Source organism: Perca flavescens, chromosome 20 (genome assembly GCF_004354835.1).
Source record: "Perca flavescens isolate YP-PL-M2 chromosome 20, PFLA_1.0, whole genome shotgun sequence".
Classification (NCBI taxonomy): domain Eukaryota; kingdom Metazoa; phylum Chordata; class Actinopteri; order Perciformes; family Percidae; genus Perca; species Perca flavescens.
The window spans coordinates 24,601,605-24,629,178 of record NC_041350.1 but is presented as its reverse complement, the minus strand read 5'-3'; the positions used below and the strand labels follow the sequence as shown (position 1 = coordinate 24,629,178).

The following is a 27,574-nucleotide window of genomic DNA, read 5'->3' as shown; positions in this document are numbered from 1 at the left end:
TTCATGTAAAGCACTTTGAATTGCCTTGTTGCTGAAATGTGCTATACAAATAAAGCTGCCTTGCCTTGCCTTACATCCCACTGTTCTACCTGCCTGTCTGTGTCAGATTCATTTATGCAGCAGTATGCACAGTTCGGATCAACAGCTGTTATCATACCACACATGTTGAATGGAAGGGTGTCAGGGAGGGCGATTTGTGGACAGGGTGGGTGCTAAACCTCACTGAGAAAAGGATGGGGACTGAGCGATAGGTGGATGACGTAGGTAGGGTACTACAGCGCACACATAGTGTTAGTGTTACCGTTGGAACAATTCGTCCTCAACGCTTTTGAGGAGGCTTCTTCGAGGGACAAGACGAGAGAGAGAGACCAACAGCCAAAAGAGGACAGAGAGAAGTGGAAAAAGAAAAACAGTCAAAGCACAAGGACAAGTGAGAAGGAGCTTACAGGCCAAAAAAACATTTCAAACTGCAGATGGGGAGAGTGATCTCATGCACTGACACAGGTTAGCTCCGGTGAATTAGCAGGTTAATATGAGACACAGTGAGGAGCTTCTGTAAGAAAAATATCACATATACATGGACATACAGAGCATAACTAATATGCTTTTGGCAGTCTATTCATCATTTCTTAAACTGTACATTGTTACTCAACACTTAAACTACTATTAGTATTGTGTATCTCTGCAATTTAATATTTACAGATATCAAAGAAAATAAATAAATAAAGAAAACCTTAACAATGTGTTTGTTTCTTTTGCCTGGATGAATCTCAAGAGATGCATCCATCTTATAAATAAGCCCGGTCAAGTGAAGGTGTAAAAGAGAGAAGGTGGGGGGTAAATAGGAGCAGTTCCCATGACAATAGTTTCTATGGATTACCTGGTTGTTATTCCTCCCTCTGCAAAGGGACTCCAGGGGGAACGGAAGTCATTATCTTTACTCACATCCTGTGGAAAGACATGCATGCACATAAACAGATTTTTTTTTTTTTTTAATGGATATGATTTATCTTCTTCTACATGCATTTGAAATATAGTGATTGCAAACAGAAACAAAAAAAGTAGTACTTGAATACTAGTGTTGTTTAAGTTTAAGTAAGGAATATGATTGTCACCATTTCAGAATGAGCCTCAGTTTCCTTCCGGAGTGGTGGTTCAAACTGGAGCTTGTCGACTATAAATGACAAAAAATGTGTTCAGTTTAGATTTTTCTTGCACACAGCTTTGGCACTAGAGGGCATCCGTGCCCAACGCTTCAAGACACACATCAACCTTGGGAGTAGTTCTCTTGTGCATTAGTAGCATGAGCCTTGGAAAACACTCTTAACGCCACTCAACACCCACACAGGTGGTTTTTAGGTATTCTGGCTGATTGGACCTCTGCTCAAGTTAAAGGTGGACCAGAGCTTCGATGGGAATTCATTAGGTCATCTTTATCTACTAATATGAATGATAAAGGTGTAATTTGTTCTGCCCTAACAGATGCAACAAAGCTAACAGGTGACTCATGAAGATGTCAAACAATCACAGTCTATACACACCCACACAGTCCTGGGGAGAGGTCTAATCAGCCACATTAACCAAAAATACCTCTGTGGGTGTAAGAATGAACCAACAGCAGATCCTCTGCTTCCATTACAATGTACCTGCCAAAACACCACAGAGGTCCTTTATTGATGTATTATGCTACTATGTGAATGTTTGGTCTGGAGTCTAAAGTCAGTCACCAAAGACAAACACAGATTAAACTTGACACTAACCAGATCTGTTCACATGGGGAAATATTAGTGAGAGAGCAAGAAACACAAATAAATCATGAAACAGATTCCTCTTAGTTTAGGTTTGAGGTCACATTCTGTCAAACAGTTGATCCCATTGAGGAGACTGGTTTAGTGTCCAGTGTAAACACGGTGTGATCCTGCTGTAGTTACGGAGGCGGAAGAAAACCAACCTGCCAATAAATACCCCCACATAATCAGCTTCTCATTAACAAAGAAACTTTGTGTTTAAGAATTTAGACCACAGATTTTTTTCTTTCCTCGTGTGTTTTTCTGCTTGAGGTATGCTGATAATGTGGAGGTGCTGCAGTATTTAAAACGTAGACAACAGCGAGGAGGTGAGTCACTAACAGACTACAGCGACACTTTCGAGAAAGGTGATCAGGAATCAGGTGAGACGCACAAGTCAAACTTAACTTCCTTGTTAGAATCTGATTAGTCATCTACAATGTAATTTTGTTATGTAAGTCAGTCTGACAGAACCCAGGATGTCACAATGTCCAAATTATTCAACTGCATTCAAGCTAAACAAACAGTAAGTAGCCACCCCATGCAGAGGAACTCACCTTATTAGTGCCACTTAACTCTCAAACACAATGTTCTGTTATGTGCTACGACATTATCCTATATCTCAGGAAGTCTTGGGAGTGAGCAAGGGAATTAAGCCAACACATAATGTCTCACTACACTGTCACTGACCTGCGTCCCCCCTGTGTCCCTCAGTGAAGCTAGGACTTGAGCACGGCCCTCCTTGGTTTGTCCCATTGTTTGCTTAATGTAGGAGGGAAAGTCAGATGTAATTGTGAGAAATATAGATACAACTAAACAGGAAGTGCATCTGGTACAATCACAGTACGAACAAGCACAAAACACAATGAGGCACAGCATGTACCGCCACAGATAAATAGGACAAACATCTAACAGAGACACATATCTTACCACTAGACTGTTACTACATCAACCCAAAATGTGAAATGAGAAACAGTCACACTTCTGACACGACGACAGGCACAACACAACGTTCAACTTTATCTACAACTACTGACGACAACAAAGACGCACAACAACTTCCCTGAAGGGTTGCAAAATAATACATTTACGCAAAATAATACATGTACACAATCTAATAAACTGGATCTTCTGCCAAATTCAGTATCAACACTTGTTGACTGAAAACCAAATTCCTCAAGAAACCTTTATGAGTCGTTCAGACAAGCTTTATTCACATTATTCATTGAGTAAAACATGAGGGACAGTTAACTTAATGGACTCTACTCCATCCACTTTCTCTTCCGTGAATCCCCAGGCTATTTTTATACACACTACCACATGCTGTGGTCTGGAAAAGTGCCAACCAGTGCTGCAGGATTAGTGGGATGACCCTCTGACAAGCCACCAGACCTCTATCAACCTACAGAGCCAGGCTGACTGACATGCTGACAAATGACAGGACAGCTTCATGGCAGGGGGTTGGCTTTTGTATTAGTGATGGGTTGGGGCTTTTTGTTTACTTACAGTCTATCTCTGAGCGTGTCCTCTCTGCCCTGGCTTGTTTGTTGGTGGAGCGGATGGTGTGTCTAACTGCAGAGAGGGGCTGAAGCAAAGAGTGAAAGAGACAGAGATTTAAAGATAAGGAAATAGGTTTTGACAGTGGGAGTAGCACTTTACAAGACAGTGCAGAGTGGGTAAAATGTTATCAAATTATGTAACAGTGACACTGCATTGCCTTGAGTCATTTAGCACAATCTTGACATTTATCTTTTGCAATAATATGTAAAAAAAAAATAATACTGAGAACTGAGAGCTACTTTTTGTACTGGGTCTATGCATCATCACATTATTATGCATCCCAGAGGCTGTTTGTTTGCAACAAGCTCCATTGCTTGCAGTCAATAGCCTTCAGGGTTTTTCATTCATGGTCTCCAAGACAGTGCTACTGCTGTCAGGGGGAGAAAAGCACAATGGTCTTTTAAAAGGCACTGGTACCACCTCTTTGGCTGCCACATAGATGTGATGTTGATTCCAGTTGGAATAATAATGTCAATGGAGAGAATCAAGAAGAGGGGGAAGGGAAGCTTTAAGAGAACATGAAAACACACTTGGGCAAAGCTCACCTTTTATCATATTATTATATTAAAAACAGCTGTGCTAATATTTACAATAACTGATTATTGGGAGTCTCTCAGTGCATTAAAGTCTCTTTAACTACAATATTTGGTCAAATTATACAGAATGATTTTTTTTTTTTATAATTTCCCTGCAACAGGGGAAATTATAAAACATCAACAAATGGGGGCACATTTTTCATATTTCCAAGTGTATATACTTTCAAAAAAGTTGTCAAAGTTGTAAAAAGCATTTTTTTCTCAAAACAGAACATTAAAAATATAGTTTTTGGTTTAATTGATGACCCAACAGAAATGTCATTATGACATTGGTACTGGGTCAAAAATAACCACATATTGGTGTGGCCAAATAACCCAATATTTTTTTTTTGAAAAACTGGGTCAAAAAGAAAAATGTTTTGATGTGTTTGTTAACCCAGTGCTTTTTATGGTCATACATACTGGGCCGGTGATAGATTGACCCAATTTGGGTTAAAATTGACACAGATTTTTTGTGTGCGTACATCTTTAAACGCTTCTTTGTTGACTGAGTAGAGATTCAATTTCCTTCTTAATTTTTTCAAAGCAAAAGCAAATTTCCCACAGTCTTAGTTTTTATATGAATCAGACATTACCTCGAGGTCATCATCGTCCACCTCACTGTAATGCTGGTGGTTGTCTGGGTTGTTCATCTTATCTAGAAGGTCAAGAGCGAGCCTCCTTGTCAAACCCGTCTGGGCCACGTACACATGCTGCATGAAAACAAGACAAAAGGTATCATAAACTGGAGCATCATTTGAGGATTATTGTGGTCAGACATCTCGTAATCTCACACACAAGTCCTTGCTAACTGGAACATCAAAATCCCTGCAGAAATGGATATCAAATCCAACTTTCACTGTTATAGAGTAATTAAACCACCTGCATTAATCATCACATTCCTGGACCATCAGGATGAGACACCTTTCCTCAGAGAGTTTTTTTTTAATGCATGCACACAAGGCTGGAGCCTGAGTCTTCTTCCTTTGGACTGAGGCTTTGTTGACATTGTTAAAGAATGTAATTGCTAATAACTTTTCGTTAATACATAGACTGTAACTGGGTTTTAAACAACCATTTAGGGCAATGGTCTGACTCTGACCCAAGCAGCTAGAAATTCAGCCAAACCACACAAAAGCTCATTTGGCCAACTGAGATCCTCTACTTCTTTTTCTGGTCCTCAGGAATCACAAATGGTAATACAATAAATGCAGACCTGCCAACCTTGAAAAACTGTTTTGAGTAGCAATTTACTGATATATTGTTGAGGTTCTGGTTCATGAACACGGCGGCACACACGTGGAAAATATGCCATTAAATGTCAAATCTGTATACATTTTAAACCCTAGAAAATAATTATGTTCAAGTAGGCTACTTGAATTAAATAAAACATTAATTATATTAAATACAATTAATTGGATCATAATATAATCCAATAAAATATATTACACTGCATAATGAGCACTTTTACTTTTGGTACTTTAAGTATATTTTGATAATACTTTTGTACTATTACATAGGGAAGATGTTGAATGCAGGACTTGTAACTGACAAGTCATTTGTAACTCTACAACACTGTTTTTCCTACTTGTACTGCAATACATAATCTGAGTAAGTCTTCCACCTCTGGAAATCACCAACAACAGTCGTGCATGAATACCTGCAGCAGTGTTTAACACCGAAAACACACAGCTCAGTTCAGCGTTTCCTTGCAGCTCTGCTACAGTAGCAGATAACCTTTGACGTTACCTGCCGGTCACATCGTCTCTAAACAGTCCGCTCACAGTGAAGTCCTGCACGGATCAATAGATGTTATAGTCTGGCGGCTGCTCGCTCTGTTTGTCATAAGACGCTCACAGAGCCAATCTTTGCAGACGTTACCGCTCGGTGTTTGGCTAGCTAATAAGCCGTTAGTCTGTTAGCTTGAGCTTTGTCTGAAGGCGCCGAGCGGCCAGCCAAGGTCCGACAGACACCGACACATTCCGCACATCCTCCGCTCAGTTTAATCGTTAACCCCCCGGTACCGGTCAGAGAGGAGTGTTTACTTTGTGTCTCGGTCCTCCGGTGACGGGCTCCGGTCAGCTTTTAATTAGCCTACATTAGTAACAGTTAATTTTGTTACGGTATGAACTTAATCCTAGGAAAGGCAAAACATATATAAGACCTTTGTAACGAAATCCAAGACTTTGTATACCAAATGCAAGGCTTTATTAATAATAATATAAATAATATTTCTCCAAAGTTGACAGGTAGGCTACGTAAATTAATTAATTTCACAATTTCACCTTCTACATCTACCATCCTCCCTTGGGGAAACCCATAGATATATGGGGGAAACCAACCAAACTAAATGAGGGAGGAATAACACTTGCATTTGATGCTTTTGTTTTACCATCAGTAGCTGATCCCCCCGCTTGACATTAGAGGAAGGAACCCAACGCTGTGATTGGTCTTCTTTAGTTTTTGTTTCCAGCATGCTGGTGGATGCTATGCTGTTTATCCATAGATTTTAGCCACCTACTACCATCAAGTGTTAGACTGAGACGGTCAACTCAAAGCAGTCACCTGATTTTTGCGTAGTTTAAAGTGACAAATCATATCACCGTATTTTGATGTCAAAATGCGTATATACTACGCAAAACGCGTACAGGGTGGCAGGTCTGTAATGCAATTTCTAATTTCAACTAAAGGAAGAAACTGTAAAAGACAGAACTCAGGCATGACTTTTGAAACTTGGCTAACGTGCAAAATTTCCACCGTGAATAGGTTCAGGCTAAAAAACTGCAATACATTCTTTGTTTCAAACATTTCAGTCTCCTACTATATAATGTCTTCCATATGTCGAAGAGAGCAATAAGAAATATTACCGATAGAAGTTTTTCTGCAGTGGGCCTCTTCTTTGGGTTCTTTGTTAGAGACACTTTGACAAAGTTATGGAAGGAGGTGGACCTGGGGAACATGAGGATTATGTTTAAATGCAATGGTCGTTACTATTATTGTGTAAAGTATCATAATGTAATCGCAGAAAAGCATAATGAACATTCTGGGGCACTCACCATTTGTTTTTGTCTTTTAACTTTGGAGGCTGAAAGCTGCTCTTCGACATCAAAAACAAGGCCCTAAGGAAAAACAAAAAACTTGGATTAAGAGTGGTTAAGACAGACTTAAAGAGGGAAATATACTTAAATAAGGTGAACTTAAGTACAGTAAGCCTGCAAACTCGTCTTATAATAGCCTAAACATAGTTTGAATTAATTAGGAACACCATTGAAGTAATGAAAAGTCATGATTACGTTAACATTACAGTAACACAAAAGGAGAAATTAGCCTAAGAATCATCTGAGAACGTTCTGACTGATCCTTTTTCGAGGAAAGTAAAGCATACCTCATCGGGTGTAGGTCAAACATTGGAGGCTGTAGCTCAGCCAGCTCTATGGATGTGATGCCAACAGCCCAGATATCACACAGCTGGTTGTAGCCACCGTTCTTCTCCACTGCTGCTACTTCTGGAGCCATCCTGCACAAATTCAGGACAATAATTCAGTGACGACTCTCCAAACATAAGGAAACAAGACTAGGTCAAAACCTAGTTTATATCTAGACTGTATGGTCAGTATGCCTAATTGTGGACAAATTGTTACGGGATAGCCCCCCCACGGAGACAACTACTTCTTACTGTAGCATAAGTAAGTGCAATAAATGGAAAAAACAAATATTTTATCAACACACCAGTTCAACAGGCATAACCACGTAGACATGTAGAAGGCAATATTTTAATCTCTCTCTCATCCACTGCCGTTATGTTAAACACACACACAACTCGCTAGTTCAGCCAATAGTGAATTGTGACAAGTTAAAATAAAATTGTATGAAGTCTGTTATCATAATTTGCCACGTATCTTTAAATTTGGCATTTCCCTCCCTAGTCTTTTAGCGGTAAGTCCACATGACTAATTATTATGCTCGTCAATGACATCGGACCACAACAGAGGAGGGAGGACAGGATGAATGACTGATACTGATTTATGTCTGTGAACAATACATCTCTTGAAACTTCATTCTTTCTAAACTTCACTCGGTATGAGTTCATATAGTGATTTTGCTGTTGCAAACATAACTGTTGCTGCTCCTCAAACAACATTTAATTTCAGCTGGAAACTGAAACTTAAGTCCCACTGGTACTGTTTCCTTGTGCTACTTTCAGATGAATTCTCCTTTCTTTATCATGTGTAGGCCTATTACTTTTTGTTATTTAAGTAGTTTATCTTTCATGGGCTGCTGAAGGCTTCCCGCTTCCTTTCGGTGACCATGTTGAGCAATATTGTAAATGATCTGATAAATGATCAAACATGCATCCCCTGCTTGCCAACCCTTTTGATTTCCCTGCCCCTCTTCCAGCTGTTCTCCTAGAGTTTCAATTCCCCTGATTTTTATATGATGAAATATCAAATCCTGCCCATTATATCCACTATTTTTATTTAGAAATAGCCTTTTGTCATTGCTTGCGCACTCGCACACACAGTGTGCTGTTCCAGTGTTTCCCACACAGACTAATTTGTGGTGGCGCGCCATACAATCAAGAATTCTTTTTTTAACGCTATTTAGTTCAGCTGCATTTCCTTTCCCTGCTCTCCTCCGTCTGTCGCTCACGTCACACACACACACACACACACAGTCTGTCTCCATCAAAACGAGAGATTACGGCTTACACAATCACACATTAAAAAGTCCTATCCAAAATATTTTATATTCTGAATACAATGTTGTCAGTGTGTTAATGTTGGAGTCCCGACTGCACCTGCTTTAGAAAGTTAACTAGTCGCAAGTTTGCGGTAAAATGCGTTGGGTTGTCGAGGTCAGGGAGAGAAAGAGATAGATTCGTTAGGCATTAAAGAAATAGTAGGAAAGGAGGACAGCATCCAACAGCGTGTCCTCCTCAGTTTTTGATACTTGATTGTTACAAAAATAAGTATTTCACCCTCCCGTGTGCCACAAATTGCCTTTTTTTTTTTAAAGATTCTTTTTTTGGGGGGCTTTTCCCTTTATTTTGAAAGTGGATAGACATGAAAGGGAGAGAGAGAGAGATGGGGGATGACACGCAGCAAAGGGCAGCAGGTCGGATTCGAACCCTGCACCGTTGCAGGAACGCTCTTACTGGGTGAGCTAGAACGTGACCCCACAAATTGTTTTCTAATCTGTGGGAAACACTGTGTGCATCTGCATGTAGCGTGCTTGTGCATTAAAACTTCACCGTGCATTGAGGAAGTTAATGAGCTGACTGATGGGCAGGTAAAATCCTGTGTCAAGCATATCTAACCACTTGTAAACTTTGTAACCACAAACTGTTAGATAAAACATGGTGACACAGACAGTTGACTGGAAAATGTTCTAGTATCTGATTTAGTATTTAACCATTGCACTTGTGAATAAAAAAAAAAAGTTTATTTTTTTAAGCTAATTAAAAAAGCCCAAATCAAAAGCCCAATGGCTCATTTGATAAGGGTGACACACTCACCAGTAAGGTGTTCCAATGAAGGACTTCCTTTTGGCAATGGTTGCAGTTATTTTGGCTGCAACGCCAAAGTCAGCTGTAACAAGGTTTGACAGGGCTTTTCAGATTATGTAATCCACGTAGGACTGAAAGCTACAGAAGAGTTCAGGTCCTTGAGAATTAAGACGCTAAAGAGCAACTTACCTAACTTCACATCTCCGTTGTCTGTAAGAAGTATGTTGGCACCCTGTTAAAAAAAATCCCATAAACATTTTTTTTACTGCAAGAAAATACATTCAAGAGACCATAATAGTATTTTAGTATCATGAGATAGAGGCTAAAAATTCTGAGCTGATGTGTTCAACTGGTTCATAAGAAAGTGCCAAATGTTGAACTTTCTCAGTAGCATGTGGTCTAGCTGAAGCATTAACTGCTGGTCTGTTACTGATCTGACTGCCAGGAGAGTTGCACCAGTATCACTGCTTTTTGACAGTTCCACTGACTGTTTCTGTTGGCTGTGACTGACAGTCTCCCTGGTGGCATCCTGCGGTGAGAGTAAAGGAAACAGGAAGTGCTTGCTGCGTAGAGCTGAGTAAAGATAATAGGTTCAGCCCTGACCTTCTGTGATAACACATGAGACTGAGGCTCCAGTCCGTGTGCATGCACCAGGCTTGATCAACTTCAGCTCAACCTCAAAACCGCTGTGAGTCACACGTTTTCGAGTGAGAACATACCAGGCTACACTTTTCGTGTAACTTCAGTTCACACCTCTACATCGCTGCTGCATCTGAGAGGTCAGATCTCTGGACTGCTTAAGGACCAACCACAGTTTACAGAGACATTAATTGTTTTCAAGCTGTGCAACTGCTGCATCTTTTTGTCAGTTTCACTCATCTTCTTTTCTTCCCCTCCCATTCTCTTTTGTTTTGAGATTTGTTGCTAAAAGTTTTTTAATGTTAATCTGTCTGCGTTGGCATGAGGCAAAGTGTCAGCATGTGGCAGATAACAATAGGTCTGAAATGGATAACCTTAAGGCTAAAAGTGAACAAAACAAAGTAGAAAAGATATTATACCTTGATGTCACGGTGCATCTTGCCCTTGCTGTGCAGATATCCCAAACCCTGTAAAGGAAATTAATGTATTCAGTAATGAGTTCAACTGATATTCCAAACATTGAAAGATTCTTTTTTATAAAGGATTTAAAAGTGCAATTACCTGTATGGTCTCTCTGCAGACATATGCTATCTGAAGCTCCGAGAGAGGTCCCGTCACTATAACAACACAAATTCATTCCATGTTTGCAGGGCAAGGATTAAGGCAGAAACAAGTTTTACAATGGATATACAGTATTTAAAAAATATTTTATGACTGCATCTTTCTAGTAATGAATAGCTCACCATGATAAATGTCCTGCAGAGATCCTCCACCACAGTACTCCATACATATCCAAAGCTTCTCTCGACTGATGACATCAGAGAAAATGATTACAATAGGAACTGCTGCTTTGCTAGTTAGCTAGACACACTTAATATACAGCTAAGGAACTATTTTGACAAGTAGCAAAACATAAGCAGCACAAGCATTCTACAAAGGTGTCTTGTTTAACAAGTTAATAAACGAGATTAAGTACTGGATGTCTGAGAAGAGAGGGGTGAGTAGAAAAAATTATGACAACACTCTGACAAATAGCTAAAAATAAGACCAGTGTGACTGTGATCCAACTGTTACACTTTGCCAGCAGAGGTGAGGATACTGTACTGTACACTGCCTCAGATTCCCAATTACAACTGTGCTACTTTTCAAACCTTTTAGCTGGACATGGAAATTATTTTAGGTCAGGAAACAGATCGAACGGAAACTCGATTCCCCCACAAAACTGTGGTTCTTCTAATACAATTAATCGAGTTTAATAAAAAATGAACGCATGGTGGGTTGCTCATTAACATTTTACAGTAACCATTTGTGCTCTGTGCGGCGAGACTGCATAAGACATGCCTGCTGTGATAAGACATGCATCTCTCTGGACTAACAGCCATATAAAACAGATCAGAGGCTCATATTCCAGTTAAACCTGCTGGAAGTCTGAGGCAGTGGTGGGTGGACCGGCCCTACTTCCTCTCAGATACCAGCCACAAAACATAGGTTCCGTTAAAACATAAGAGCAACATCCTGGCGCTGAAAGGCCTAGTCAGCACTACGAGTTGCTACTACAGTTGAAAGGTTGAGTCACACTTTCACAAACAGGTGTGACTAAGTGATTAATTACATCAAGTGAGTTTCAGGCAGTGGCTCCGGGTCATTAAATGCTTTTGGCAGTAACGTATGAATTCCACAAATGTTACACCTTGGTCTGGCTGCGAGAAAGAAGAAAATAGAGGATAAAATGACAAAGCGGGTGTATTTTAAGCTGGCTCTTACCAGAGGTAGCTCCCAAAGTAGGCCACAATATTGTGGTGCATGCATTCCTTCACCATGAAGATTTCCTGCTGTATGATGGAAAAGTCATCCCCTGGAAACAGAGGGAGTCATTTTAAAATGAGACATTATCCATTTGGAAATAAACACCTCACAAAATTATTGTGGGCATGAAATTACAACAATTTGGTTCACGATTCATACAGAATAAAATGTATATTTTTTTTACACTAGAACAAACCTTGAATTTGAAATGTTGGAAGAAAAAAAAAACACTCCTAGCATTTCAGATGATACAAAGGTTGTGCACACCTTAAAATGTAGGTTTTAGAAAACACTTAAATATTTCCATTTAGTTTGCCAAACTCAAAACCACAGAACAAATTCTTCTCATATTTCCCTCTGACTATATGGTTCAATATTTCATCTCTGTGTAAATACAGCGGATTATAAAACATCCAATAAAAATAGAAGGAACACCTTGTACTTTTAAAGTTTATGTGGTATAGGCTGATATCCAGGCCGCTTTCCAGTTCAGCAAAGCACTCTAACACATCCGACCGGTAGGAAGTAAGAAGACTAAAATATGTAAGCCCAGCTGCTCCCAATTGTGCAGAGACGCAGTCCTGGAATACATTAACAGGAGGTTAAGATCTACCAGACTCTGCCAGCTTCAGCGCTCTATCAACAGACTGTCATCAATAGGCATCGGTCCAGATTAAGCTCATTTAATGGATACAATCTCTGCCACAATCTACATATGGTCAAGTGTGTCAATTCTGGTGTTTTGATGGATAGGCCTACATTCTGTAATAAATATCAGCTGCGTCACAAAATAGTATCAAGCTAGGTTTGGCAACTACCACCAGCTGTGGCCTGAAGACAAAAAGAAGTTGTTGACCTGCACTTTACTGCAATACATAGCTCCAGGTGGCTTGTGGTCTAGCCTAATTAAAATGATACAGGGGCATTTTAATTTTGGAAGAAAACATCTCTGGATAGACATCCTGGACCACAGAGGCAATTTTTTCGAGCACACAAACAACGTTTTTACCCAATGAAAAGGGCAGTCCTGTTTTCAGTCTGTCTGGGTGGGGTTAGGCTCTCTCACGTGAGCCTCTGAATTAAAGTCTGGTTGGAATGCCAACATGTGCATAAGTTCCCAGCTGATAAACAACAAATTTCCATTTTCTTTAAACTTATCATCAGCTACGAATGTGGGTATTTAGTCACATCAGAAGGCTTGAGATAATGTAACTGTTAGTTGTCTAAACTACATAAAAGAACTTTAAACTATGTACCTGCACCCCTTGTGACCGTGAGTGTACATCCAACTGGTTTTACATGGTAGCTTTGGATGCATCTACTAATATAGGACATTAAATAGCTTGATTCAACTTCCTGCTTAAATCCTCTTCATGAGATTTCTCTCATTTGCTCAGCAACTTGTCACAGTCCTGTCTCTGCACGCTTGAGACCTGGCTTCAATGATTCATTACTACAAGCTAATCCTGTCCATATCTTTTTATTATTCTTGTTACAGAGGGTTGCCAAGTCTGTAAAAAGAATAAATACTTGTGTGCTCAAGAATGTCAACAGAGGCTATGTTAAAGTGCCAATCATTCAATTTGAACCCCTCCCTTCTATCTGTAAAATTAGAGATGAATGTCTCAGTCTCACAGAAGCTAGTGCTTCACACTGCTTTGATGAGGACGAATGTGAAAGTATTCCTTGTTTGCTATATAATGCTAGAGACAAGTCACAATTTTGGGAACTTATTAATTATTGTTGTTTCATTTTGTGTCATTTCAGAGGAGGAACTACTGTTGATCACAATCATGTTCAACATTGTTGACAGAGAGGAAGCAAGGGTCATTTCAGTGACATCAATCTGAGCTTGGTTAAAAAAAGAAAAAAAAAAAAGACAATATTCTCTTTCAGTTGAGGTGTAGGCCTAAGAGTGTAGCCACTTCCTCTCAGACTGAGCGCTTCCCTGAATATACACATCCTCGCTTATTGCGTCAATTCAGTGTGTTGGACGTATTCTATGTTAAGTCTTGACCAATCTCACGCTAATATGGTTTGATAGATGTTCTGTCAGTTTATACATAAGTTTATCTTTAAATTAAAAAGGGAAAACAAATCAATAATTACGCACCATACGAGATTTGAAAACCTTTCCAAAAGTTAGGCTACTGCTTCTGTTCTGACATAACACCTTATAGAAAATAAATGTAACTGCATGCAGAGATGGGAGACATTGTTCCACACCCAAACGGCTTGCAGCTGAATTTCTAATGGAAACAGCCAGGAGGCGGGTGCCAACTTCTCAGGGACAGTAAAATGACGAAAATGACAGAAAATGACTTGTCGTAACAAGAAAAGAGGAATAGTGAGAGATGTAATAATAGTGTTTAAAAAAAAATGACTACTAAAAGTGTGTACACTGCAAGAGGAAAAGAGAAATCAAGAAAAAAGCTCTCCTTTCCCCATCTTCCCTCAATGGTCAGTGAATAAAGAGCAACACTAATTTGGTTTTAAATAGTTATTTACCATCCAACTAATCAGATTAACCTGCGATGTGCCCTACAGTGCCTGCAGCCAGAGAGCTTCACCACTCCTATCTCCTTTCTCTCTCGGCCCCTCACTTCATAGCACAGTCACTCCTCCCGGTCAAACCTGTTTGATTCTGTGGTTTAAGCTGTTTACCTGAAGCACAGAAAGGAGTGACTCTTGCAAAAAGAGGAGGTGGGGGGTAAAGAAAAGAAAGTCCTGCTTAAACATGAGTGTGTGAACAATGAATGGTCTTTAAAGACACGTGGAAAACCTGCTGAGGGCTATTCAACTGGGATACATGTACAGGAACATAGCTAGGCCTATTTCCACTATTTATCTGTGTATTATTTCTGTACTCCTTATTAATCATTTAAGTTTGCACAAATGATATTTGCTACGACTGTAGATCAGTGAGTGCGTTAGAGTTGTTTGCGTCACCTTTCAACCAAAAAAGCTTGTGTTGCTTCTCCAGTGTGAGGAAATAACTAATCGAATAATCAGGAAAGCATTTAGCAGATTCATTGAGAATAAAAATAATTGTATTCAAGTAAAAAGGAGAGTTCCCTGTGCTTCTGCAGACCACAACAATCTGATGCAACCAAGGCAGGACACAACAGTATAAAATAGCAAAAAATTGCCAGTGCAACACAGATGTCTTCTTACTTGATGGTTTTATTTCTTAAGGTGCATAACAGTGACTAACGTTTCGATGTAAAGTTACATCTTCATCAGAGTCCACTCTGATGAAGAAAATTGTAATTTATGCCCCAGAGTGCAGAGTTACTTCTATTTTTAACAGAATTTATAGGATTTATTTCTATTCTCAAAAGTCACGACAGACCATGCCGCAGGCCTCCGTAGATGGCGTGCTACGATCATGCACGGAGACGTTTATGCTCAACGCATTGTTTGTTGCAGTATTCTCCGGAACGCCAGGGGGCGTACAGACCAAATAATCTGTGAATAAGCAAGAAGTAATAGAGAAGAAGAGAGCGGAAGTAAAGGAAAGTAGGCTGCCTGGCAACAGTACTAAACACATCTGTCAGTACACGATCCGTTCTGCCTGCACGATCCGTTCTGCGCATGCACAGAATGTTCGCGCATGCGCTGTTGTACGAGGATTTACGACACTGCACAATCTGTTCCACGCTTCCAGTCGACAGCCAAGCTAACGTTAGTTTAGCTAACAGCTAATTCGGCTAATCACTAGCTGAGATAGCATGTAATAACTTTAAAAGACCCTCAAAATAAAACTTGAAAATAAACGTTAACATATATAACAGCTGTTACGTCAGTTCTACTTTACTTGTGCTCATTTAAAATACAATCAATCAATATGTCTTTGTTATTACTGTAAAGTCTTAATTTAGCTGTAGCCTGCTTCTCCCATTAAGTTTGACTTAACGTTATTTTAGACTGAATCTAGCGGTCAGCTAGCGGTTCGCCGAATTAGCTGTTAGCTAAACTAACGTTAGCTTCCCGGTGGAGGCTAGCCATAGGCTAGCGTGGAACAGATCGTGCAGGTCGTATCCTCGGTAAAAAAGTATTATCTTGCGCATGCGCAGAACGGATCGTGCAGGCAGAACGGATCGTTTACTGACAACATCCATGATAAACACACACCGACGTACCGTCAAAGCATTGCATTAGTGCAATTATAAACATTACTGCCACTTATCTCCAAGTGGAAATGACTGTCTGCCTCTTGATGTTACCAACACTCTTTCTATAAGGGACGTTTTTTTTTTAGGTTTGACAAAGCGATCACTCATGTTTTTCCACACGGTCACCAAAACGGTGACATGATGAATGAAAGAGAAAACAAAGCATAAGTGAATCTCTTCCTTCACTGACTGGTAATCGTCTCAGCTCAGTCTGGTTGCTGGTGGTACAAAGCCCTCATCGTAATCCCACTAATCTGGAACGGTCACTAGGTCAACAGCAGCACAGACACCAAAGCCAGGCACGGCCAGAAATGTCCTCCTCTCCTTCTTCACATGAAAGATCTCAAGTGACATCGCTCTTCATATTACCTTATAGATAGACACAGTTCTGGACTCTATATATTGTTATTTTGAATTTTGACCAAAGATCATCATTTCACATTAAACAAAATACGTAAAACGACAATGGGGCTATGATCACATACATATTTGAAGTCGTGAGTATTGGCACTGTACAACAATATTTTCATTTGTAGTCTTTTTAGTACTTTTTGTGCATTCCATTCAAAACCCTGGAAAATACTACTTATTTTCAGACTTTCTGAGCTCTGACAAACACAGTTTTCCCTTATTGTGATGAGAAAAGCTGAGATAATGAGAAGATCACTCTTACCTGGTTCCAACTTTATGATCTTCACAGCAGCAAGCTCCCCTGTTTGTATGTTTCTGGCCTGAAAGACACCACAGCACAATGGTCAGCGAGGCCATCGCAATACTGCTGTTACTGCTTTAATCAGAACTTGTATTCCAACTGTTCATGACAAAACTAGAAGTTTGATTAGTCGACCTGCACAAAAATTATTGTATTTTGATAATTCATTCATCATTTTTTCATCCAACTAGCCCACAGCCACTCAAATGTGAGTCACTGTCAACTGTCACTTTTGTTTGTCTTATTTTTAGGTTTTGGACCATCCGCTGGACAAAACTTGAGATTTGACAACATCACCATGGGCTTTAGGGAATCATTATGGAACGGGTTTCTTTTCTTTTTTTACTATTTTCTGATATTTTATAGACCAAATGATCAATCTACTGAAAAGCAATTTGCTGATGAGCACTTGCAACTTGTAATTGGGGGTTTTCACTATTACACGGTCACTATTTTCTGTGTTTTTTACTTAATATTTCTAAGCTAAACTTTTGATTGAAAAAAATAAGCAACAGATTCATTAATAATGAAAATAATCGTCAGTTGCAGCCTTGAATATTACATAACATGATACTGTATGTTGATGGAACATCAGTTACAATTTTGGCCTACATAACCCTTAAACCAATAAATGCCATTTAGTTGATCCTTTCGCCTCTGAAAAAAGTGGAGCGGAAACATTCAACTGTGGGATACAAATGCCGGCACCTCCTCCAGTCAAATTCAACATCATTACATTCTTGAGTAAAGTAGTAGCTCAAACCTAAAGTCTGTTTAAACAAGCAACATCACCAGAGCTCATGCTGGACAGTGTAAACCTTTAAATATCCCTCAATTTTCAATTCTATCATTTTGTTTACTCTTGATATTATTTTTGTTTCTTCTGTATATTTGGGCAGTACCATCAGTTTGGTATTTTGTTATGTCAATGGCAACATCCCAATTAGATTTAAAAAAAAAAAACTCCATTTGGGAAATTTCTATCTTAAAGTAGGTTGCACGGATTTCCAAATCCAGGTCAAGACGGGATGCTCCCTAATCCGTAGGAGTGAAGTGATGGGACGAGCAACTAAATCAACCGTAAACCACAAGACCCTCCAAGCATGGCCACCTTTCAACACAGGGAATGTGCTGGTGATTCATACACAAACAGAATAACACACACAGCTTATATGTGTCCTGCAGCTGACACCACAGGTGCATACACACAAAGAACAGAAAACTATTCTACAAAAATTGTTTTTCACATGGGGCGGTGATTCAGCAGCATATGTACTGCTCTATGGCACATTTGTTCAGCTTTCAAACTGTGGGAGTCAGTGAAGTAAAGACCACCAATACTTGCCCACAACCTGTGTCTATCTTTACATTTCCTGAAGTAGCTAAAGTCAACCTGAGAACTAAACCCAGAAAAGGGGAAGTTCTGAAATGTTCAAATATGTGATTCAGCAAACAACACAAGCTTTAACAACCTTTAACTGGAGGAAGGAGTATTCTGGCATGTAACCTATATAGATCTAAGGTTCAGCTAACTGTAGTGAAAATGTAGACGCTGACTCAATACGCACAAAAATGTTTCCTTACATCCAAATTTTAATAACTTCAAGTAAGTTCTGGCACACTAAAGGAATACTGAAGAGCTAAGGCTGCTCCATTATGGAAAGAATCATAATCACAATTACTTTGGTCAATATTGAAATCACGATATTTTTACACAATTACTCGTTGACTTTTGAAAAGACATTGTAATTATTGAATTTAACAAAACAAACAAATCAAAAGTGAAGTGCTGGTAACTCTCTGTTACTGCGGCCGCCACGGCAAAAAACACATTAGAAGTTATTAAATGCAACTAACTTCAGTTGGTTGAGTAATAGCGTGTAAGACGGAGCCTGCTGGATCATAGTTCATAAAAATGCAGCGCAGTGACGATACAGACATTTCACACAAGACGGGTGTAACGCTGCTAATGAGACAGCCGTCACTTTCTTTTTTTTCTAAAGATTTCGTCCTTTATTTTGCTAGGAAAGCTGAAGACATGAAAGGGGGGAGAGAGTGGGGGAGTGACATGTAGGAAAGGCGTCCTCTTTCTCTGTTATTGTGTTTGAAAGCTTATGAAGGAGCTTTCTCAGATATATATTTTTGTTTTTTTTATATATCCTAGGCTATTTATTTTAGATAACTTTCATTTACATGTGTTGCAGCTGTATATTTTCAAACTGGTAAAGGAAACCCTGTCTTTGCATTTTATTTTAATCACAATCTCCATCCATCCATCCATCCATCTTCGTCCGCTTATCCGGTGTCGGGTCGCGGGGGGAGCAGCTCCAGCAGGGGACCCCAAACTTCCCTTTCCCGAGCAACATTAACCAGCTCCGACTGGGGGATCCCGAGGCGTTCCCAGGCCAGGTTGGAGATATAATCCCTCCACCTAGTCCTGGGTCTTCCCCGAGGCCTCCTCCCAGCTGGACGTGCCTGGAACACCTCCCTAGGGAGGCGCCCAGGGGGCATCCTTACCAGATGCCCGAACCACCTCAACTGGCTCCTTTCGACGCAAAGGAGCAGCGGCTCTACTCCGAGCTCCTCACGGATGAGTGAGCTTCTCACCCTATCTCTAAGGGAGACGCCAGCCACCCTCCTGAGGAAACCCATTTCAGCCGCTTGTACCCTGGATCTCGTTCTTTCGGTCATGACCCAGCCTTCATGACCATAGGTGAGGGTAGGAACGAAAACTGACCGGTAGATCGAGAGCTTTGCCTTCTGGCTAAGCTCTCTTTTCGTCCAACGGTGCGATAGATTGAATGCAATACCGCACCCGCTGCGCCCGATTCTCCGACCAATCTCCCGCTCCATTGTCCCCTCACTCGCGAACACAACCCCAAGATACTTGAACTCCTTCACTTGGGGTAAGGACTCATTCCCTACCTGGAGAAGGCATTCCATCGGTTTCCTGCTGAGAACCATGGCCTCAGATTTAGAGGTGCTGATCCTCATCCCAACCGCTTCACACTCGGTTGCGAACCGATCCAGTGAGTGCTGAAGGTCGCAGGCCGATGATGCCATCAGGACCACATCATCTGCAAAGAGAGCAGCGAGAGATCCCCAGCCCACCAAACTGCAACCCCTCCCCACCCCGACTACGCCTCGATATCCTGTCCATAAATACTACAAACAGGATTGGTGACAAAGCGCGCCAGCCCTGGCGGAGGCCAACCCTCACCTGAAAAGAGTCCGACTTACTACCGAGAACCCGGACACAGCTCTCGCTTTGGTTGTACAGAGATTGGATGGCCCTGAGAAGAGACCCCCTCACCCCATACTCCCGCAGCACCTCCCACAGTATCTCCCGGGGACCCGGTCATACGCCTTCTCCAAATCCACAAAACACATGTAGACCGGTTGGGCATACTCCCAGGCTCCCTCCAGGATCCTTGCGAGTGAAGAGCTGGTCCGTTGTTCCACGACCAGGACGGAATCCGCATTGTTCCTCCTCAACCCGAGGTTCGACTATTGGCGAACCCTCCTTTCCAGCACCTTGGAGTAGACTTTACCAGGGAGGCTGAGAAGTGTGATACCCCTATAATTGGCACACACCCTCTGGTCCCCCTTTTTAAAAGGGGAACCACCACCCCAGTCTGCCACTCCTTTGGCACCGTCCCAGACTTCCACGCAATGTTGAAAAGGCGTGTCAACCAGGACAGCCCCTCCACACCCAGAGCCTTGAGCATTTCTGGACGGATCTCATCAATCCCGGGGCTTTGCCACTGTGTAGTTGTTTGACTACATCAGTGACTTCCGCCTGGGAAATCGGCGACAATCCCCCATTATCCTCCAGCTCTGCCTCTAACATAGAGGGCGTATTAGTCGGATTCAGGAGTTCTGCAAAGTGCTCCTTCCACCGCCCTATTACCTCCTCAGTTGAGGTCAACAGTGTCCCATCCTTACTGTACACAGCTTGGATGGTTCCCCCTTCCCCTCCTGAGGTGGCGAACAGTTTTCCAGAAGCACTTTGGTGCCGACCGAAAGTCCTTCTCCATGTCTTCTCCAAACTTCTCCCACACCCGCTGCTTTGCCTCTTTCACGGCAGAGGCTGCAGCCCTTTCGGGCCCTTCGGGTACCCTGCAACTGCCTCCGAGTCCTCCGGGATAACATATCCCGGAAAGACTCCTTCTTCAGTCGGACGGCTTCCCTGACCACCGTTGTCCACCACGGTGTTCGTGGGTTACCGCCCCTTGAGGCACCTAAGACCCTAAGACCACAGCTCCTCGCTGCAGCTTCAGCAATGGAAACTTTGAACATTGTCCACTCGGGTTCAATGCCCCCAGCCTCCACAGGGATGCACGAAAAGCTCCGCCCGGAGGTGTGAGTTGAAAGTCTGTTGGACAGGGGCCTCCTCCAGACGTTCCCAATTTACCCGCACTACACGTTTGGGCTTACCAGGTCTGTCCAGAGTCTTCCCCCCCCTCTGACCCAACTCACCACCAGATGGTGATCGGTTGACAGCTCTGCCCCTCTCTTCACCCGAGTGTCCAAAACATACGGCCTCAGATCAGATGAAACGATTATGAAATCGATCATTGACCTTGGCCTAGGGTGCTCTGGTACCAGGTACACTTATGAGCATCCCTATGTTCGAACATGGTGTTCGTTATAGACAATCCATGACTAGCACAGAAGTCCAACAACAAACAACCACTCTGGTTTAGATCAGGGAGGCCGTTCCTCCCAATCACGCCTCCAGGTGTCTCCATCATTGCCCACGTGTGCGTTGAAGTCCCCCAGCAGAACAATGGAGTCCCCCACTGGAGCCCCATGCAGGACTCCAGTCAAGGTCTCCAAGAAGGCCGAATACTCCGAACTCCTGTTTGGTGCATATGCACAAACAACAGTCAGAGTTTTCCCCCCCACAACCCGCAGGCGTAGGGAGGCGACCCTCTCGTCCACTGGGGTAAACTCCAACACAGCGGCGCTCAGCCGGGGACTTGTGAGTATCCCCACACCCGCCCGGCGCCTCACACCCTGGGCAACTCCGGAGAAGAAAAGAGTCCAACCCCTATCCAGGAGTATGGTTCCAGAACCAAGACTGTGCGTAGAGGTAAGCCCCACCAGATCTAACCGGTAGCGCTCCACCTCCCGCACCAGTTCCGGCTCCTTCCCCCACAGAGAGGTGACGTTCCACGTCCCCAGAGCCAGCGTCTGCTGCCCGGGTCTGGTCCGTCGAGGCCCCTGACCTTCACTGCCACCCATGTGGCATCGCACCCGATCACAATCTGTTTTAATAAAAGAGCTTGTGAAAAGTGGCTTTGACTTAAAACTGAACATTTAGTCCACTTTGTAAAAAAATACAGAGCTATATATTGTGTATCGCCATTCAGCGTTACGGCGATGCGAGGAAAAATTTGGGTGCACCTAAATTTTGTGCTGGTGCACCTAAATAAAAAAAGTTAGGCGCACCAGTGCAACCAAGGCAAAAACTTAGTGTGGAGCCCTGTTCATTGGTTCCTTCTTTGTCATCCAACTTTGACACTGAACTGACAAAAGCAGATCTAGTATCAGTACTCCACTCACCTACATTACGGACCTTTTGTAGATACTGTTAGCGGCATTTCATCTGCTAATACAAACTAAAAAAAAAAAAAAAAAAAACTTGCTTTAAATTATTTCTTTAAATAATCAAAAGATTCTGCTTAGAGCTGGGCAATATATCGATATTATATCGATATCGTGATATGAGACTAGATATCGTCTTAGATTTAGGATATCGTCATATCGTAATATGGCATAAGGCATAAGGTTTTAAAGGCTGCATTACAGTAAATGTACTTTTCTGAACTTAGCAGACTGTAACTGTTCTATTATTTGCCTTTACCACTTAGTCATTATATCCACATTACTGATGATTATTTATCAAAAAACTCATTGTGTAAATATTTAGTGAAAGCACCAATAGTCAACACTACAATATCGTTGCGGTATCGATATCAAGGTATTTGATCAAAAATATTGTGATATTTGATTTTGTTTATATTGCCCAGCCCTAATTCTGCTACATAATAGTAGTAAACCTTTAAGAACTACTGATTCTAGAAGAAATTCCAGCATTTAAAAAGGATATTATAACAACAACCTACGCTGAGAGCCAAGGGTATGACATTATAATGAAGATAAATGAATCCTTATCACCAGTAATAACACAGAGCAATATGATGGGATTCTTAAATTAATATAATCAGAGGTAATAAATCATCCAAGGCAGGAATGCTGTGTCCATTAATAGCCAACTGAGCACAGCAGGCTAAAAGGAGGACTTTTCCCAATTTAAGGTGTTTCTGCTGTCAGTGCGGCCCAGAACACACCCATAGTGAAACGCATGTTTAGACAGGGGCCTGATCATATTTAAGTCCGCTGCAGCCCTTAGCCTGCAAGCTGTGGGAGAATACCAGGCGCAGCATTCCACCAGTGGCCTCGTCTGGGGGTGGGGGCTGGCCAGAGAGGCTTTGTATGAAGAGGGACCATGACAGGCTGCCTCAACTATCACACCCTGGATCAGATAGGTCATCTGTGGCAGATGGATAAACAAGAAAATTCCCCAGCAAAACACAGCTCGCTACAGCCAACAGACCGTGAAATAAATAAATCTTGTTTAGCTGGAGAGTTTCTGTATAGACTTCATTTATTTTTCTCATATCTCATTCAACATTTTGTTAGTGCAATGCAGGAGCACAGTACCATCTTTATGTCCACAGTACACGCCAACTAAGAATTTACAATCACTCTTCCAGTAACTTTCCTCAAAAACTGCATCCACTTGATACGAATACAGCCATAAAGATGTGATAAAGACTTTGGATTTTACAGTACAGAAATGTTTCAACACTGGGATGGTCGTGTTTTGTGCGGTTCAGTCTGCTTGTTTGACTCTTGAATAATTGCAAATGTGTACATGTTGCGGTCTGTAAATGTAAAAGACTGCACTCTTACCCAGTTTTATCGGAGTTACACAAAAACAAAACTGAAAGGCTAAAGGCAGTAAATAAATAAATAAATAAATAAATAAAGTACATGAATGGTTACTTCTTTTTCCTCTAAAGTAACATAGATATCAAAATACTGTAGCTTATAGTCTGTCAATATGTATTTTAGCATAATGGCCTGCACCATCATGTCAACGATACTGAGAGCAATTTGTAGACCTACAGTACTGATTATTTAAATTTATTTACGATTATTAATAAATTCTACTCAATAACTCATAGTTAGGCAAAAATCCATTTTAGGGAAAGACTACTGCTTTAATACATGCTTTAGACCAGTGATGGGTAACATTCTCTCCACGGCAGAAAGAAAAAAGTGATGTGGATAAAATGGACAAGCAGGTACAAGCAATTATCTCACTGAGCCTGAACAGTCAAACAGGTTCAGAAAATTGTTTCACTTAACCGTGATGCAACTTGCACAACCAGTAAAACAATACTAGGGCTGCAACTATTATTTTTTTATTATTGATTAATCTGCAGACTTTATTCTTGATTGACTAATAATTTAATCTATAAAAATTGTAAAAAGAAAAAAATAGAGAAAAATGCTCATCATAGTTTCTCATAGTGACATTGTCAAGTTGCTTGTTTTGTACCACCAACAGTCCAAAACCCAAAGATATTTCATTTACTATCATATATGACCAGGAAAAAGTAACATATTTGAGGAGCATTTGACTGAATCAATCAAGCGATTACAGATGACTTTTCTTTCGATCTAATAATCGATTAATTAACTAATCAGTCTCTTATATCTCACAATTAATATATTACACAGCAGCTTCTTTCATGTGGCAGTATTATATGGTTAGGTACAATATGATTCCCACCCTCATTAAGCAACGTGGTATCATCTGCGGTTATTCCTGCCAATAAGTGGATTTTAGTAGCTGAAGAGGACTATAGGAAGAGGAAGGGCATAACTTGGCCCCTCATTCAACAGCTTCTGCCAAATGTGTTGGCCACATTTTATCATGACTTACAAAACAAACAACACTCTGCCTTCAATTAAGTTGATTTGTCATGTGATGGTAAACCAAGATATCTCCAGCTCTAATGACAGGCTGTGGGAACTTCACTGTACCTTGTACACGTCTCCATATGTGCCACTTCCCACCCTCTGAATGAGCTCAAAGTCATGCTGAGGGTTCCTCCTCTGGATTTCACCGCTTGGCCGAGGAAAGATATCCATGGTAGCTTGAACCAAACGATCCTTTACATTTAGTTGATAAAATCTGGTGGCAGTGGTTTGACGAAGCAAAGGTCCTGAATATAGAAGTTAATCACCGTTACTCAGACGGTCCTCCCTCGTGCTCCATGTCCTGACAGAGAGACATATGAAAAGTTTTGGAAGAAAACTGTTAAGAAAACCTTAATGTGACGTTATGGAAAAGGGATACTGGTAACACAAAGTTGACAAATCTTTCATCTGTGGGTGTATTTTGGACTATTACCCCTGACCATTGCACAAATTATACATACTCTAAACTTTTGCACATCCCCTGATCAATAGCGTTGTACACCCTGCAATAAACCGTACAGCCTTCCTTCTTATTCCTTTTCTGAAACATTTGTTAAAGTGTCTTTTACATATCTATTCTGCATTTATGTTCTTGACTAACGTTATAGCAGTACTTTGCCATTGTTTGTTCCATTTGAATGTTTATTGTATGCAACAAATACACCAAGGCAAATTCTTTGCAAGCGAAAACTTGCTTTGGTAATAAATCTGATTCTAACAATCGCAACAGAAAAGATGAAGATATTCTGTCACATATCGTGACATCTGTCAGCCAACACCAACAGCTTAACCTAGAAATGTAATTCCTTATAAACTACTGACGTTACTCACATTAAAGTTACTCATATCTCGTCCTAAACAAAAAAAATGACGTGGGTATAACGTTAGCATGGACATTGTGGTCATTCCAGCAAATAGCCAGAGCCAGGTCTAACGTGAGTTAGGGAGCTTAGCATCCAGGCAAGTCAGCTAACAGCTAATGCTAACTAGCAAACGTTAACTTAGCTTTGCCACTGGTTCTAACTTCAACTGTGCCTACCTTTTACAATGCAAACACCGTGGACGAGTGTGTCTTGCATTTTAAGTCTTTTAGAGGCCTTTAACTGTACGATGGCGTCGAATAGTAGATAAGATAAGAAAAGCGTCCCCTTTGTTATCGAGGAAACAGTAATAAACTTCAGTTGGCTGTTGCTGTTCACTCCTTCTCCTTCGGTCCAACAGCAGCGCAGACGTTAACGACAGTCGAGTTCGGTCCTCGCACGAATGGCAGCATTAAGTTTAACCGTTGACGTGTCATTTCCCTCTGCTGACAGTTTTAGAGAAGCCTAGCACTCATGTGTAAAATATTAACGGTAAACTAGCTACACCAATGATTTAAAGTATTACTCTTAAATGTATTCCCCCAAAAAAAATCAGCCGAAAAAGCAACAGTCTGTGGAGTTGATCCTGCTGCGTTCATGAACTCCTCGGAAAAATCTAAACTCGAAAGAAAAAAGAAAAAGCAATACCTAGAAAATGTCGGGTGCCATAACCACAATCAAGTAGGCCTATTATATTGACTTCTTTGCACCAGTTACTGTTGCTGGTACGTATTTTTTGTTTGAGCACATACATGTCAAGAGTAGGCCTATTGCAGAAAGTTCTGACATCCCCAGTTTTAATTAGGTAGGCTACATTTATTTCACTACTGTAATCAATTAGAAGTCTTAGGCACTTGTAATTTTCTGCATAGTACTGCATAGTAGACCTATTGTACTTTTTACTCCACTTAATTTATTTAGTTACTTTGCAGATTAAAAAATATTAAAAACCTAGAATGACAATATGAAATATAGTGCATTTGTTATACAGTAAATTAAACAACCGAAAACCCATATAAAATAGCTACAATAAGCGCCACCTTGGTCGGTGACAACATTAAAATGCAGTAATAATAATCATGCAGTAGTATAACTTTGACAGAAACTATTTTGCCTGCATAGTGGATACTTCTTCTGCACTTTTATAATTTGAAATGCAGGGCTTTTATTTGTAAAGCTGTACTTTTTACTCCACTACATTTATTTGACAATAATAGTTACTTTTAACATTTAAAAAAACACATTTGCTGGACATCCTTCTTCCTTTATCTTAAGATCAGCCCTAAAATGTTATGGAGTACCATGGGGGAACAGTTTTGAGATGCACTCAATTATTAAATGGCTTGTTGATTCTCCTGTGAGAGGATTAGTGTCCTGGATTTATGCTAAACTGATGCAAGTATCTGAAGGAGAACTCCCAATATTAAAGAAATGGGAGCGAGAGCTGAGCCTGGAGGGGAACGGAATTAGTTGGGAATGAAACATCAATAATATCTGATGTGATAGGATGTTGTATTCCTACTGACCCGATTGTTTTGTTACTTAATGATGACTCTAAATTAAACCTACTTGGGAGACAGAAGAAAATTTGGCTAGCTGGATCAACCGCGACCAAGAAAATGATAGCTCAACGCTGCCAGCAAGGATTAACAAAGCCAAATCATCTACTATAGACCTATGGAAAGGTGCAGCAGCGCAAGTATCAGTCCTAATGACCTCAGCAGCACAAGAACTAGAGGAGAGTGACTAAGCAAGGTGTGATTCCTGTTTCCTGTTTTTGTTTGTTTGTTTTTCTTTCCTCGAGACCGCAGAGGGTGGGGGGTGGGAGAGGGTTGTTGTTCTTGTTCACCTGTGTTTGTCTGTTCGATATGTTCAAAAATATGAAAAAACAAAAAA

At 40.9% G+C, this 27,574-nt stretch overlaps 1 protein-coding gene across 5 annotated transcripts in view; it reads right to left on the bottom strand.

Annotated features, from left to right (window-relative positions):
• Positions 1 to 26,301, bottom strand: part of map4k5 (mitogen-activated protein kinase kinase kinase kinase 5) — a 37,599-nt gene extending 11,298 nt beyond the window's left edge. For 3 of the 5 annotated variants that reach the window (XM_028565296.1, XM_028565297.1, XM_028565298.1), the window contains exons 1-17: positions 25,858 to 26,301; positions 24,882 to 25,119; positions 16,722 to 16,779; positions 11,832 to 11,922; positions 10,811 to 10,875; positions 10,629 to 10,684; positions 10,487 to 10,534; positions 9,618 to 9,660; positions 9,438 to 9,510; positions 7,308 to 7,439; positions 6,979 to 7,041; positions 6,790 to 6,871; positions 4,519 to 4,635; positions 3,294 to 3,372; positions 2,478 to 2,549; positions 1,116 to 1,174; positions 881 to 948 (exon numbers count right to left, since the gene is read on the bottom strand). In XM_028565296.1, the coding sequence (XP_028421097.1) occupies positions 881 to 948; positions 1,116 to 1,174; positions 2,478 to 2,549; positions 3,294 to 3,372; positions 4,519 to 4,635; positions 6,790 to 6,871; positions 6,979 to 7,041; positions 7,308 to 7,439; positions 9,438 to 9,510; positions 9,618 to 9,660; positions 10,487 to 10,534; positions 10,629 to 10,684; positions 10,811 to 10,875; positions 11,832 to 11,922; positions 16,722 to 16,779; positions 24,882 to 24,989 (1,214 nt within the window). In that variant the 5' untranslated portion in view covers positions 24,990 to 25,119; positions 25,858 to 26,301. The remainder of the gene's footprint in view (positions 1 to 880; positions 949 to 1,115; positions 1,175 to 2,477; positions 2,550 to 3,293; positions 3,373 to 4,518; positions 4,636 to 6,789; positions 6,872 to 6,978; positions 7,042 to 7,307; positions 7,440 to 9,437; positions 9,511 to 9,617; positions 9,661 to 10,486; positions 10,535 to 10,628; positions 10,685 to 10,810; positions 10,876 to 11,831; positions 11,923 to 16,721; positions 16,780 to 24,881; positions 25,120 to 25,857) is intronic. The other 2 variants (XM_028565299.1, XM_028565300.1) reach the window with 1 other exon arrangement.
• Between the last annotated feature and the right edge of the window lie 1,273 nt (positions 26,302 to 27,574).